Source organism: Rana temporaria, chromosome 4 (genome assembly GCF_905171775.1).
Source record: "Rana temporaria chromosome 4, aRanTem1.1, whole genome shotgun sequence".
NCBI classification, from domain to species: Eukaryota; Metazoa; Chordata; class Amphibia; order Anura; family Ranidae; genus Rana; species Rana temporaria.
In genome coordinates this window covers 458,854,546-458,866,742 of record NC_053492.1, presented here as the reverse complement: position 1 = coordinate 458,866,742, position 12,197 = coordinate 458,854,546, and the positions used below count along the sequence as shown (strand labels likewise).

General features: G+C 44.5%; 1 protein-coding gene across 1 annotated transcript in view; it reads right to left on the bottom strand.

The window, feature by feature from the left end:
- The window catches only part of ERLEC1 (endoplasmic reticulum lectin 1), a 45,374-nt gene that overhangs the window by 13,201 nt on the left and 19,976 nt on the right, over window positions 1–12,197 (bottom strand). Inside the window, exons 4-8 of the mRNA XM_040351633.1 lie at window positions 11,404–11,481; window positions 11,254–11,311; window positions 8,830–8,870; window positions 5,128–5,351; window positions 1,178–1,310 (exon numbers count right to left, since the gene is read on the bottom strand). Of these exons, the coding sequence (XP_040207567.1) occupies window positions 1,178–1,310; window positions 5,128–5,351; window positions 8,830–8,870; window positions 11,254–11,311; window positions 11,404–11,481 (534 nt within the window). The remainder of the gene's footprint in view (window positions 1–1,177; window positions 1,311–5,127; window positions 5,352–8,829; window positions 8,871–11,253; window positions 11,312–11,403; window positions 11,482–12,197) is intronic.

Below are 12,197 nucleotides of genomic sequence, written 5' to 3'. Positions count from 1 at the left end.
GACTATAAACGTTTTAATGCTATTCCCATCGAGCGCTGCCTTTGTGTGTTTTTTGTATCCTGCTATCCATTTTCCAGTAGAATATATATATATATATATATATATATATATATATATATATATATATATATATATATATATATATATATATATATACACACATACACACACACACACACACACACATACACACAATTATTTCCCCCACAAATAGAGCTTTCTATTGGTGGTATTTGATCACCACCGCATTTTTATTTTTGCGCTAACAAAAAAAATGAAAATTTTGGAAAAAAATATTTTTTTTTTTACTTTCTGCTATAATTTTTTGGGACGGAATTTTTATTGCTGGCCAAACAAATCTGCAAAATAAATCTTTATCTAAAAATTGAAAAAGTCGCCCTTCAATTGACTAAACACGCCCCCGCAAGCATCCAGAAAGAATATTAGATAAAGATTTGCTTTGTAGCTTTGTTTGGCCATCGATAAAAATCGCGCTCCCAACACTGCCCGTCATTTAAAAATCTGCCTCCGTTCATGCAAGTAGCCACCCCTCACCTACATGAACGTGCCCCGGCAACATGAGACAACAGCTGATCGTAAACTCAGCTGTTCTGGGTCTCCGTATTGCACATGTGCAGATTGCACATGTGCAGTTCCACCCGGGCATTTCTCGATAGGACACCGGGAATCTTCTCCCTGCACCCGCTGTCAAAATTAAAAGGGCACAGCTGTGCATGGCTCAGCCCACATGGCTGCATCAGTCAGAGTTTGTGAACGAATGCCTACAAGTTCCATCGCCTTTGCGGCTGACGGCTCGTAGTTCTCAATGAGCTGCGAGGTGCGGACGAGTGCTGGCGTAGTCCATTAAGCTTCCTGTCGTTCAGCAACTGCCTGCCTGTTTCAGAGTTACAGTCAGACAGCTAAACTACAGCGACAGTCTGCAGGAGCTGGACATGGCACCCTTAATCTGCTGACTGTGCGTGCAATGCTTTACAGGCTCCTAAGAAAAAAAAAAAATAATAATAAAAATGCACTCTTACATTTTTGTATTATTATAAAAGCACAAAGTATCTGTAAAAAAAAAAAATAATACATTTTCACAGTATAGTGTCACTTTAAAAGGTAATGCTTACATTACTGTGCAGCACAAAACGCGTTTCAGCCCTAAAGCAATTACCTCTTTGTTGGGTTTAATTGGCACCTTTAGTGTCTCTTGTTGCTGCTGTTCAAGCTTTTCCAGACTCTGAGGCCTTAGAGGTGACCCCGACAATGACTGGCAAAAAATATCGTTTATAGGGGAGGTTTTAAACCTGTGAGAGCGAGAAAAAGGGTTAATATAAGCATTGGCAACAAGACAAAGTCATAGATATGAGTGTGGGGGTTAGGGTTCATTTCAGCCAAGGGTTTTTTCACAACTGCATTTTGTATCTTATGAAGACATTCTTTACAAACATTTATGACACAGCAAAGCATTTCTACAGCTTACTTTTGTATCTCCCTTTGTCCTATTAAAAAGCCAATACTGAACCGTCACTGCTGTGATGGCTCACCGAGTTCTGAAAACAATGGGCTTCCTTCAGTAATGTCATCAAAATGGCAATGTCATCCATGAAAAGCAGACAGGAGTGCCATCTGCTGGCTCTATAACAGAATGTATTCATACTATTATGCAATATTTCATATTACCGTATTTCCCGATGTATAAGGCGACTGGGTGTATAAAACAACCCCCAAATTTATATTTTTTGAAGATTTTTTGCCTGTACTCACCAAGGTGAGTACAGGCAAAAAAAATCTTCAAAAAATATAAAATTTGATGACCCCCCCCCCTTTCCGACGCTTCATATTTCTTCCTTCTTGCTGGACGCGGATCCATATTCTTCCTTTTTGCTGGAGCCAATCATGGCGAGCGATGTATTCTATTAATGAATACAAAGCCTGCTTGGATTGGCAGAGGCTCTGACATCAGCCCGCGCCTCTGACTCTCAAAGCCAAGCCAATTCATTTGAATACATTGTTCACCGGGAATGGCTAAGCGGTATATACTGTATGTAGCCAAAGCTACCTACAGTATTACCGCACATCCAGCAGGCATCCGCGCTGCTGACCCAGCGTATAAGACGACCCCTGCTTTTTGGCGATTTTTTTTTTTTTTAAGTGTAAAAAGGTAGGAAAATACGGAAAACCATTTCAGCTTTGAAAAAAAAAAAATCACGTCCAGGCAATTTTTTGCTATTAACCTCTTTACCACCGCGCTATAGACATAACACATCTACAGCGCGGTGGAGTTGTTCTGGGAGGACGTCCTCCCAGAATCCTGTTCTCGCGCGCCCCCTGGGGAGCGCTCCCGGAATCATCTGTGAGTGCCGGTGACTTGTCCTCAATGTTCCCCTATGGGGGAAGTTCCTCCACTCACTGCGCAGGCGCAAACTTCCCGACGGAAATCCCCGAACCTCGCCCGGCATCCAGGCTCATTCTTTAACATCCCCGTGGATTGGAGGATGTTAAAAAAAGAGCCAGGAGGCCGAGCGAGCGAAGCGAGCCGTCCGAGCGCAGCGAGGACGTGAGGCCGACTGGCCACTTTCCTCTAAGTCCACGTCGCCCTGGATGCCGGCCGCCGTTCGGGGATTTCCGTCAGCAAGTTTGCACCTGCGCAGTGCTTGACGGAACTTTCCCGATGGCTGGAACCATCTCTGCGCCTCAGTTCGCGCATGTGCTGGAACTTCCGTGATACCTGGAACCAGCACGGCAGATCACCGGGTCTGGAAGACTCGGCGCATCACAGATCGCGGTAAATTGCCGCTGATAGCGGCCGTTTACCACGTGATCGCTCCGTCAAATGACGGAGCGATCACTTGTAAACAAACCGGCGTCATGTGAAGACGCCGGTTCCTCCCTCTCCTCTCTGTACCGATCGGGACAGTGTGAGAGAGGAGAGGGGGGAGAGCGGAGGCAGCAGCAGCTGCTGTGGGCTGGATCTGTGACAAATGTAGTCACAGATCCATCCATCCCTCCCTGTGCAATACTCTGCAATAACCCCCCAATACTCTGCAATAACCCCCCAATACTCTGCAATAACCCCCAATACTCCAATACCTTGCCTATGGGGATTTTTAAGTAGCGAAGTTCAGCGCCATTCCACGAGCGTGTGCAATTTTGAAGGGTGACATGTTGGGTATATATTTACTCGGCGCAACTTCATCTTTCATATTATGCAAAAACATTGGGCTAACTTTACGTTTTTTTTTTTTTTTTAATCACAAAACATTTTTTTTTTTAAAAACAAGCGTTCAAAAAATTGCTGCGAAAATACTGTGCAAGATAAAAAGTTGTAATGGCCGCCATTGTATTCTCGAGGGTCTTTGCTAAAAAAGCATATATAATGTTTTGGGGTTCTATGTAATTTTCTAGCAAATAACTGATGATTTTTCCATGTAGGAGAGAAATGTCAGAATTGGCCTGGGTGCTCCAGAACGCCTGATGGTGCTCCCTGCATGTCGGGCCTCTGTATGTGGCCACGCTGTGTAAAAGTCTCACACATGTGGTATCGCCATACTCGGGAGGAATAGCAGAATGTGTTTTGGGGTGTAATTTGTGGCATGCATTTGCTGTGTGTGAGAAATAACCTGCTAATATGACAGAAACAATATTTTATTGTTATCTTTTTTTTACAGAATTTTCAGTGTTTTTTCTTTTATAGCGCAAAAAATAAAAAACCCAGAGGTGATCAAATACCACCAAAAGAACGCTCTATTTGTGGGGAAAAAAGGACAAAGATTTCAGATGGGCACAATGTTGTATGACTGAGTAATTGTCATTCAAATTGTGAGAGCACCGAAAGCTGAAAATTGGTCTGGTTAGGAAGGGGTTTAAAGTGGAAGTAAACCCTCCTATCTTTTTCAGCCAAGGAAGCTGCCATCTTGGCCTTTGTTCAATCTTCAACTGCCATGAAGCTGCACATGTGATCAGTTATGACACCAGCCATTGGATGGTTTGACAGTTTGGTTGAGAGCACAACCAATGTGCAGTTAGCATTCCCGGCATGCCGGGAATGTTAACAGTTTTTTTTAAGTGTTACATCTATGGGTTTACTTCCGCTTTAAGTGCCCAGTGGTCAAGAGGTTAAGCACTGCACTACTTTAACCGGCAATTCCTCATTCATGCAACAATACTGTTAAATGAATGAGGACAGGTAGTCTTAAAATTACACACTATGGGAGATTTACTAAAATTGGAGCACACAGAATCTGGTGCAGCTGTGCATAGTAACAAATCAACTTCCAGGTTTTATACCCCTTTCACCCTGGGGCGTTTTTCAGGCGAGTTTGGGGCTAAAAACAGCGCCTGAAAAACGTCTCTCCTGCAGTGTCAAAGCCCGAGTACTTTCACACTAGGGCGATGCGCTGGCAGGACGTTAAAAAAATGTCCTGCAAGCAGCATCTTTGGATTGCGGCACGCCCAGTATTTCACACCTCCTTGAAGTCTCTAATACGTAGAGAGCGTCCTGCCACACAGATGTAGTTCCCAGGAGGGGGCGAGCACGTCACTGACCACCGCAGTAAAGCCTCCCATCACGGTGGTCAGTAACAATCAGACAAGCAGGAAGTGAACAGAACAGAGAAGAAATAGAGCAACTTCTGAGCAAAAACGAACAATGAGGAAGTGAAAAGAGGAATGTCTGCAGGTAAAGGATGCTTATTATGAAAAAAAAATAAAAAATTCCTTTACAACCCCTTTAATTGAACACATTGAAGTTAGCCCAGGTTCACACCGACAGCGGGAATGAAATTCAGCTGAACTTGCACAATTTCATTTCCGCATGTCAGTCCCGACTTCGGGGGCCATTTCAGACACATCTGTGCGGGTTTCTGCACATATATCCATTGGAAAAAAAATAAAATAATCACACCCTGAAGTTGCCAAAAGTAATACAGAAACAACTTTTGGGAATCGCACCGATTCTGGATGGTGCCATTGCCAGCAATAGCCGCAGATTTGGCGTGTCAAATCGCTGCAATGTGAACTAGAGCGGATTGGTTACTGTGCACAGCTGCACCAGATTCCAAGTGCTCGAGTTTTAGTAAATCTCCCCCAATGTGACACAAAATAATCCTATAGTGAACTCGCCTGTATTTCGGATGAGTGCACAGTAGTGGTGTCAAAATGATAACTTCATATTCACATGTGATGACTTCTGCTACAGACAAGATCTCGTGTTTGGCCTCCGGGTGGCATATATACATGACTGTACTGCTTCGTGGCAAGTTCTGCTTTAAGCTGCACGGTGTTCCGTCACTCATTTCCAATGGATAGTATGGAGTCATCTGTCCTTCAATATTTTTGGTGGGGATCTGAAAACAAAACGAACCATGTTGAGAAAAATGGAGTGTATTCTGGGGAGAAAAAAAAAAAAAAAAAGTCTTGGAACAGAAGTTGAAGGGTGAACACAAATTAACCACTTGACCACTGGGCACGTAAACCCCCTTAATAACCAGACCAATTTTCAGCTTTCGGTGCTCTCACAATTTGAATGACAATTACTCTGTCATACAACACTGTACCCAAATGAAATTTTCGGCCTTTTTTTCACACAAATAGAGCTTTCTTTTGGTGGTATTTAATCACCGTTGGGTTTTTTATTTTTTGCGCTATAAGAGAAAAAGACTGAAAATTCTGTAAAAAAAAAATAATTTTTCTTTGTTTCTGTTTTAAAATTTGGCAAATTTAGTATTTTTTCTTCATTCTTTTGCATAAATGTGAAAGATGAAGTTACGCCGAGTAAATAGATACCCAACATGTCACCCTTCAAAATTGCACACGCTCGTGGAATGGCGCCAAACTTCGCTACTTAAAAATCCCCATAGACGACGTTGCAGGGTATTGTGGGGTATTGCGGGGCATTGCAGAGTATTGCGGGGCATTGCAGAGTATTGCGGGGCATTGCAGAGTATTGCGGGGCATTGCAGAGTATTGCGGGGCATTGCAGAGTATTGCACAGGGAGGGATGGATGGCTGGATCTGTGACTGCATGTGTCACAGATCCAGTCCGCAGCAGCTGCTTCCGCTCTCCCCTCTCCTCTCTCACACTGTACCGTTCGGTACAGAGAGGAGAGGGAGGAACCGGCGTCATCACATGACGCCGGTTTGTTTACTAGTGATCGCTCCGTCATTGGACGGAGCGATCACGTGGTAAACCGTCGCTATCAGCGGCGATTTACCGTGATCCGTGATCAGCCGGGTCCGGAGGACCCGGCGGTCACGGAGACTCCCGTGTGCGCGCCCCACAGGGCGTGCGGGAGCGCGATTCTGGGAGGACGTACATTGACGCCCTCCCAGAGTTAAGCAACCGCCTTGTAGACGTATTTTGTCTATAGGGCGGTTGTTAAGTGGTTAAAAGCAGCAGCCAGACTCCGAATTCAGGCCACAAAGAAAAAAAAAAAAAAAACACGTTTAATAACCACTTTAATACCGGACACTCCCCCCCCCCCCCCCCCCCTTTCTGCCCAGGCTAATATTTAGCCTTTGGTGCCGTCATATTTTGAATGACATTGAACATTCATGCAGCACTGTACCCATATGAAATTTTTATCTTTTTTTGGGGTGGTATTTAATCACCACTGGGCCTTTTATTCTTGCTGAACAAATACGCAGTTTAAGGTTAAACCTATTTTCTTCTCATTTTAATGAGTGGCCACGTGTCTTGTTAAACTCCCTTCCTCAAAAAAGCTTTATCCCTATTGTGGGGTCACCAGTACGGTATTTATAAAATTTAAATCATATCCCCTCTCAAGCGTCTTCTCCAGAGAGAATAAGTTCAGTGCTCACAACCTTTCCTTATAACCAATATCCTCCAGACCCTTTATTAGCTGTGTTGCCCTTCTTTGTACTCGCTCCATTTCCAGCACATCCTTCCTGAGGACTGGACAGCATACTCCAGGTGCGGCCGGACCAGAGTCTTGTAGAGCGAAAGAATTATCGTTTTATCTCTGGAGTTAATCCCCTTTTTAATGCATGCCAATATTCTGTTTGCTTTGTTAGCAGCAGCTTGGCATTGCATGCCATTTCTGAGCCCATCTACTAGGACCCGCAGGTCCTTTTCTATCCTAGATTCCCCCCAGAGGTTCTCCCCCCCCAGTGTATAAATTGCATTCATATTTTTGCCACCCAAATGCATTCTACTATATTTTTCCACATTAAAACTCATTTGCCATGTAGTTGCCCACCCCATTAAATTTTTTCAGATCTTCTTTCAAGGATTCCACATCCTGTGGAGAAGTTATTGCCCTGCTTAGCTTAGTATAGTCCACAAATACAGAGATTGAGCGGTTTACCCCCATCCTCCAGGTCATTTATGAACAAATTAAATAGGATTGGTCCCAGCACAGAACCCTGGGGGACCCCACTTCCCACCCGTCCATTCTGAGTATCCCCATTTATCACCACCTCCTGAACTCGCCCCTCACAGATGGAGGGCCGTAGTTTGAAAATCCCTGTTGTACAGTAAACTTCTATGGGGAACCGTGTCAAATGCTTTTGCAAAATCCAGATACACCACATCTACGGGCCTTCCTTTATCTAGATGGAAGCTCACCTCCTCATAGAAGGTTAATAGATTGGTTTGGCAAGAACCAATGAGACAGAGCCGAGCTGTATCCATCTTTCAGCTATAGCACGGTAAGGAAGTAGTTAATATATCATTATGATTAGTGAAATCATACAGACTGGCCATGGGGTTCTCCTTCTCTTATCTATTCTAACTCATTGCTAGATCAAATCAAAGAATAAAAAAGGGACATATTCGGTCTTCTGCTTTCCTTAACCACTTAAGACCCGGACCAAAATGCAGGTAAAGGACCGGGCCATTTTTTGCGATTCGCCACTGCGTCGCTTTAACCGACAACTGCGTGGTCCTGCGACGTGGCTCCCAAACAAAATGGGCGTCCTTTTTTCCCACAAATAGAGCTTTCTTTTGGTGGTGTTTGATCACCTCTGCGGTTTTTATTTTTTGCGCTATAAACAAAAATAGTGTCATTTTTGAAAAAAATATATTTTTTTCCTTTTTGCTATAATAAATATCCCCCAAAAAATATATATAAAACTGTTTTTTTTCCCTCAGTCTAGGCCGATACGTATTCTACGTATTCTACCGATTTTTGGTAAAAAAAAAAAAAATAAAAAAAAAAAAAAAAATCGCAATAAGCGTTTATCGATTGGTTTGCGCAAAGTTTATAGTGTTTACAAAATAGGGGATAGTTTTATTGCATTTTTATTAAAACATTTTTTTCACTACTAATGGCTGCGACCAGCGATTTCTTTCGTGACCGCGACATTATGGCGGACACATCGAACAATTTTGACACATTTTTGGGACAATTGTCATTTTCACAGCCGTGCCATTCTGCCGACGTATATGTGAAGGAGGCGGTCCTTAAGGCTGCATTCACACCTGAACGCGGCGTATTGTACCGCGATTTGCCGCGACAAAACGCGTAGTTTTTTAGCCTAAAATACGCCGGAGGGGTGGTTAAACATTGTCGGCTATGCCGAACGCCGAAGCCGCCTGAAAAAAAAAGGGTCCGGGACTTGTTTTGAGCTTCAGGCGTACGGCGTGGAGATGTGAACCATCTCCATAGCCGACAATGTTAAATCACTCCTCCAGCGTATTGCAGGCTGCAATAGCGTCGGACGTAAAAACGCCTAGGTGTGAATGGAGCCTAAGTGGTTAAATTATATTAAAACCCAATAAAATATCATCTAAACAATGCAATAGATGCTACCATGCTTTGTAAATGTACCACCGTTTTATATCGAGATATTTGTTTTACTCACTCTATGGCTTTCCGATTTCCCTCCTTCATGCCGGCGGTCCCCTGCAGGACATAGTAATCATACAATGTTAGTCAGAAAACATGCTAAATGGAATATTTAGAACTGTAAACAAACGTGGGGAGTGGAAGCAGCCATTTAAAGGGAGACTGTATCTTAAAGTAACATGACCTTCGGGCACTGGATACTGGAGTAGTGGAATGTCAGTGGTTCTCAACTCCTGTCCTCAGGACCCACTAACAGGCCAGGTTTTAAGCATTACCTTGGGGAGATTCAGACTAGAATACTGCAATCACTGAGAAGCAAATATCACCCGTCATGTATTTCAGTTACCTTGCAAACCTGGCCTGTAAGCCCCCATTCACACCTAGGCGTTTTGTCGCCTGTAGTGTGACGCCGCAGCAGCCCCGAGACGCTGGAGGGATGAAAAACACATTGCCCTCTATGGAGATGGTTCACATCTCCACGCCGAACGCCTGAAAAAAAGTCCCGGACCTTTTTTTCCAGGCGGCTTTCGGCGTTCAGCATAGGAGATGTGAACCATCTCCATAGAGGGGGTGAAGGCTGCATTCACAATCGCGGCGTTTTGTCGCCGCAAATCGCGGTACAAAACAACGCAATTTGTCCCCGCAGTTCGCGGGACAAAACGCCGCGATTTTGTACGCCTAGGTGTGAATGCAGCCTAAAGCCCCGTACACACGATCCGAAAATCGTACGAAAAATGCTGATTTCAAAACGATCGTACGATAAATCGGATCGTTGGTACAGAGCTTTCGAGAGCCGATCAGGACAGTTCATCGGATTTTATTCTATCGGACATGCACGGATTTTTTTTTTCGCACAATGCCAGATCGTACGACTTTCGTTTTATCAGTACAGCCGTTGTTCGAAAATGCAATACAAATGCATTACAACACGACATCACTTTCGATTTTTTATTCTGCCGTACGAGAATTTTCGTGACCGAGTCGACGCGAGATTGGCATACAAAAAAAAACAAAAAAAAAAACGGACGATCATTCGTCCGATAATCGGATCGTGTGCACCGGGCATTAGTGGATCCTGAGGACAGAAGTTGAGACTCACTGGTTTATGTACTACATATGGGGTGGATTCGCACCAATAATTTGTATCGGTGAGTACCGATACTTTTGGTCACTTACTTGCGGATACCGAGTACCGGTAACTTTGTGGTGCGATTTGAGCCCAATACAGAATTAGTGGGCTCAAAATAGCACTGCAAAGAATCGCATATGATATAAACAGGAATGTGGCGAGATTCCTGTCTGAATCGCATGCGGTTTGCCGCACCGCTCCTGTGTGAACCCAGGCTTGTCAGTGATTTCAGCCCGAGTTCACACAGGAGCGGTACGGGAAACCACATGCGACTAGGAGAGGAATCGCACCGCAGTCCTGTTCAAACCACATGCGATTCTTTGCAGCACGATTTGAGCCAGACATGCTTGAAGATCACCGTGGCGATATTACCCGGAAGTGGAAGCAGGTACCTGTCACAACCAGGTAACAACTCCCCTACAAAAGTGCCAAAGGTGGTGGAGCGAACAAGCGGAACTCTCCCCCCCCCCCCCGCCTTTTGGGTGGCGCTTTGCTTTAACCACTTCAATACTGGGCACTTTTAGCCCCTTCCTGCCCAGACCAATTTTCAGCGCTGTCACACTTTGAATGACAATTGCGCGGTCACGCAACACTGTACCCAAACGTAATTGTTTTCTTTTTTTTTTACACAAATAGAGCTTTCCTTTGGTGGCATGTAATCACTGCTGGGTTTTTTATTTTTTTGCTAAATAAATGAAAAAAAAAGACCGAAAATCGCAATAACCGTATAGTGACTGGTTTGTTATATTGCATACAAAATAGGGGGACATAATGATTTTTTTTTTTTTTTACTAGGAATGGCAGCGATCTGCGATTTTTTTTTCGGGACTGTGACATTATAGCGGACACATCGGACACTTTTGACACATTTTTGGGACCACATTTATACAGTAAACAGTGCTATAAATATGCATTGATTACTGTATAAATGTGACTGGCAGGGAAGGGGTTAACCACTAGGGGGCGGGGAAGGGGTTAAATGTGTAGCCTAGTCAGTGTTCTAACTGTGGGGGGAGGGGGTGACTGGGGGAGGCGACCGATCTATGTCCCTATGTACAAGGGACACAGATCGGTCTCCTCTCTCCCGGACAGGAAGTGGAGCTCTGTGTTTACAAACAGAGCTCCACGACCCTGCTCAGTTACTGGGCAATCGCGGGTGCCCGGCGGGCACGCACACCGTGTTCTCAGTAACGCGACGGGTGGGCGCGCGCCCCCTAGCAGCTTCTAATGACAGGACGTCAGGGGATTCCGCCCGCCGTCATGCGACGGCGTGCGGTTGTAAGGAGGGTAAAGTATTTAAAAATGACAAACCTGCTTCATGTGAGCTTTTCTTCACCATGTTCCCAAGGTAATACTCCTGAATACTTGTCTGTTTTTAAGGAAAGAAAAAAGGCATTTGAACCGTATGTTTCGTTGAAAGTTCTCCAAGCGGAGTAGTCGGAATAGATGATATGCACACACCTGTCCCGCTTCTTTCTCCTCATGGTATTGGCGTATGTGTTTCCCATGGCACACCTCGTATGTCCAGTATGACTCGATCTACAATGATAAAAAGCTGCATATTGGGAAAGGAACCACAAGGCCATACAATTCTCTAGCTTTAGATTTATATCAAACTTTCTACTTGTTTCCAAGTCAGGGACTGACAGAGGGCTAGGAGTCACTACACAAGAATGTCAGGGACTGACAAAGGGCTAGGAGTCACTACACAAGAATGTCAGGGACTTTCAGAGTGCTAGGAGTCACTACACAAGAATGTCAGGGACTGACAAAGGGCTAGAGTCACTACACAAGAATGTCAGGGACTGACAAAGGGCTAGAGTCACTACACAAGAATGTCAGGGACTGACAGAGGGCTAGGAGTCACTACACAAGAATGTCAGGGACTGACAAAGGGCTAGGAGTCACTACACAAGAATGTCAGGGACTGACAAAGGGCTAGGAATCACTACACAAGAATGTCAGGGACTGACAAAGGGCTAGGAGTCACTACACAAGAATGTCAGGGACTGACAAAGGGCTAGAGTCACTACACAAGAATGTCAGGGACTGACAAAGGGCTAGAGTCACTACACAAGAATGTCAGGGACTGACAAAGGGCTAGGAGTCACTACACAAGAATGTCAGGGACTGACAAAGGGCTAGGAGTCACTACACAAGAATGTCAGGGACTGACAGAGGGCTAGAGTCACTACACAAGAATGTCAGGGACTGACAAAGGGCTAGAGTCACTACACAAGAATGTCAGGGACTGA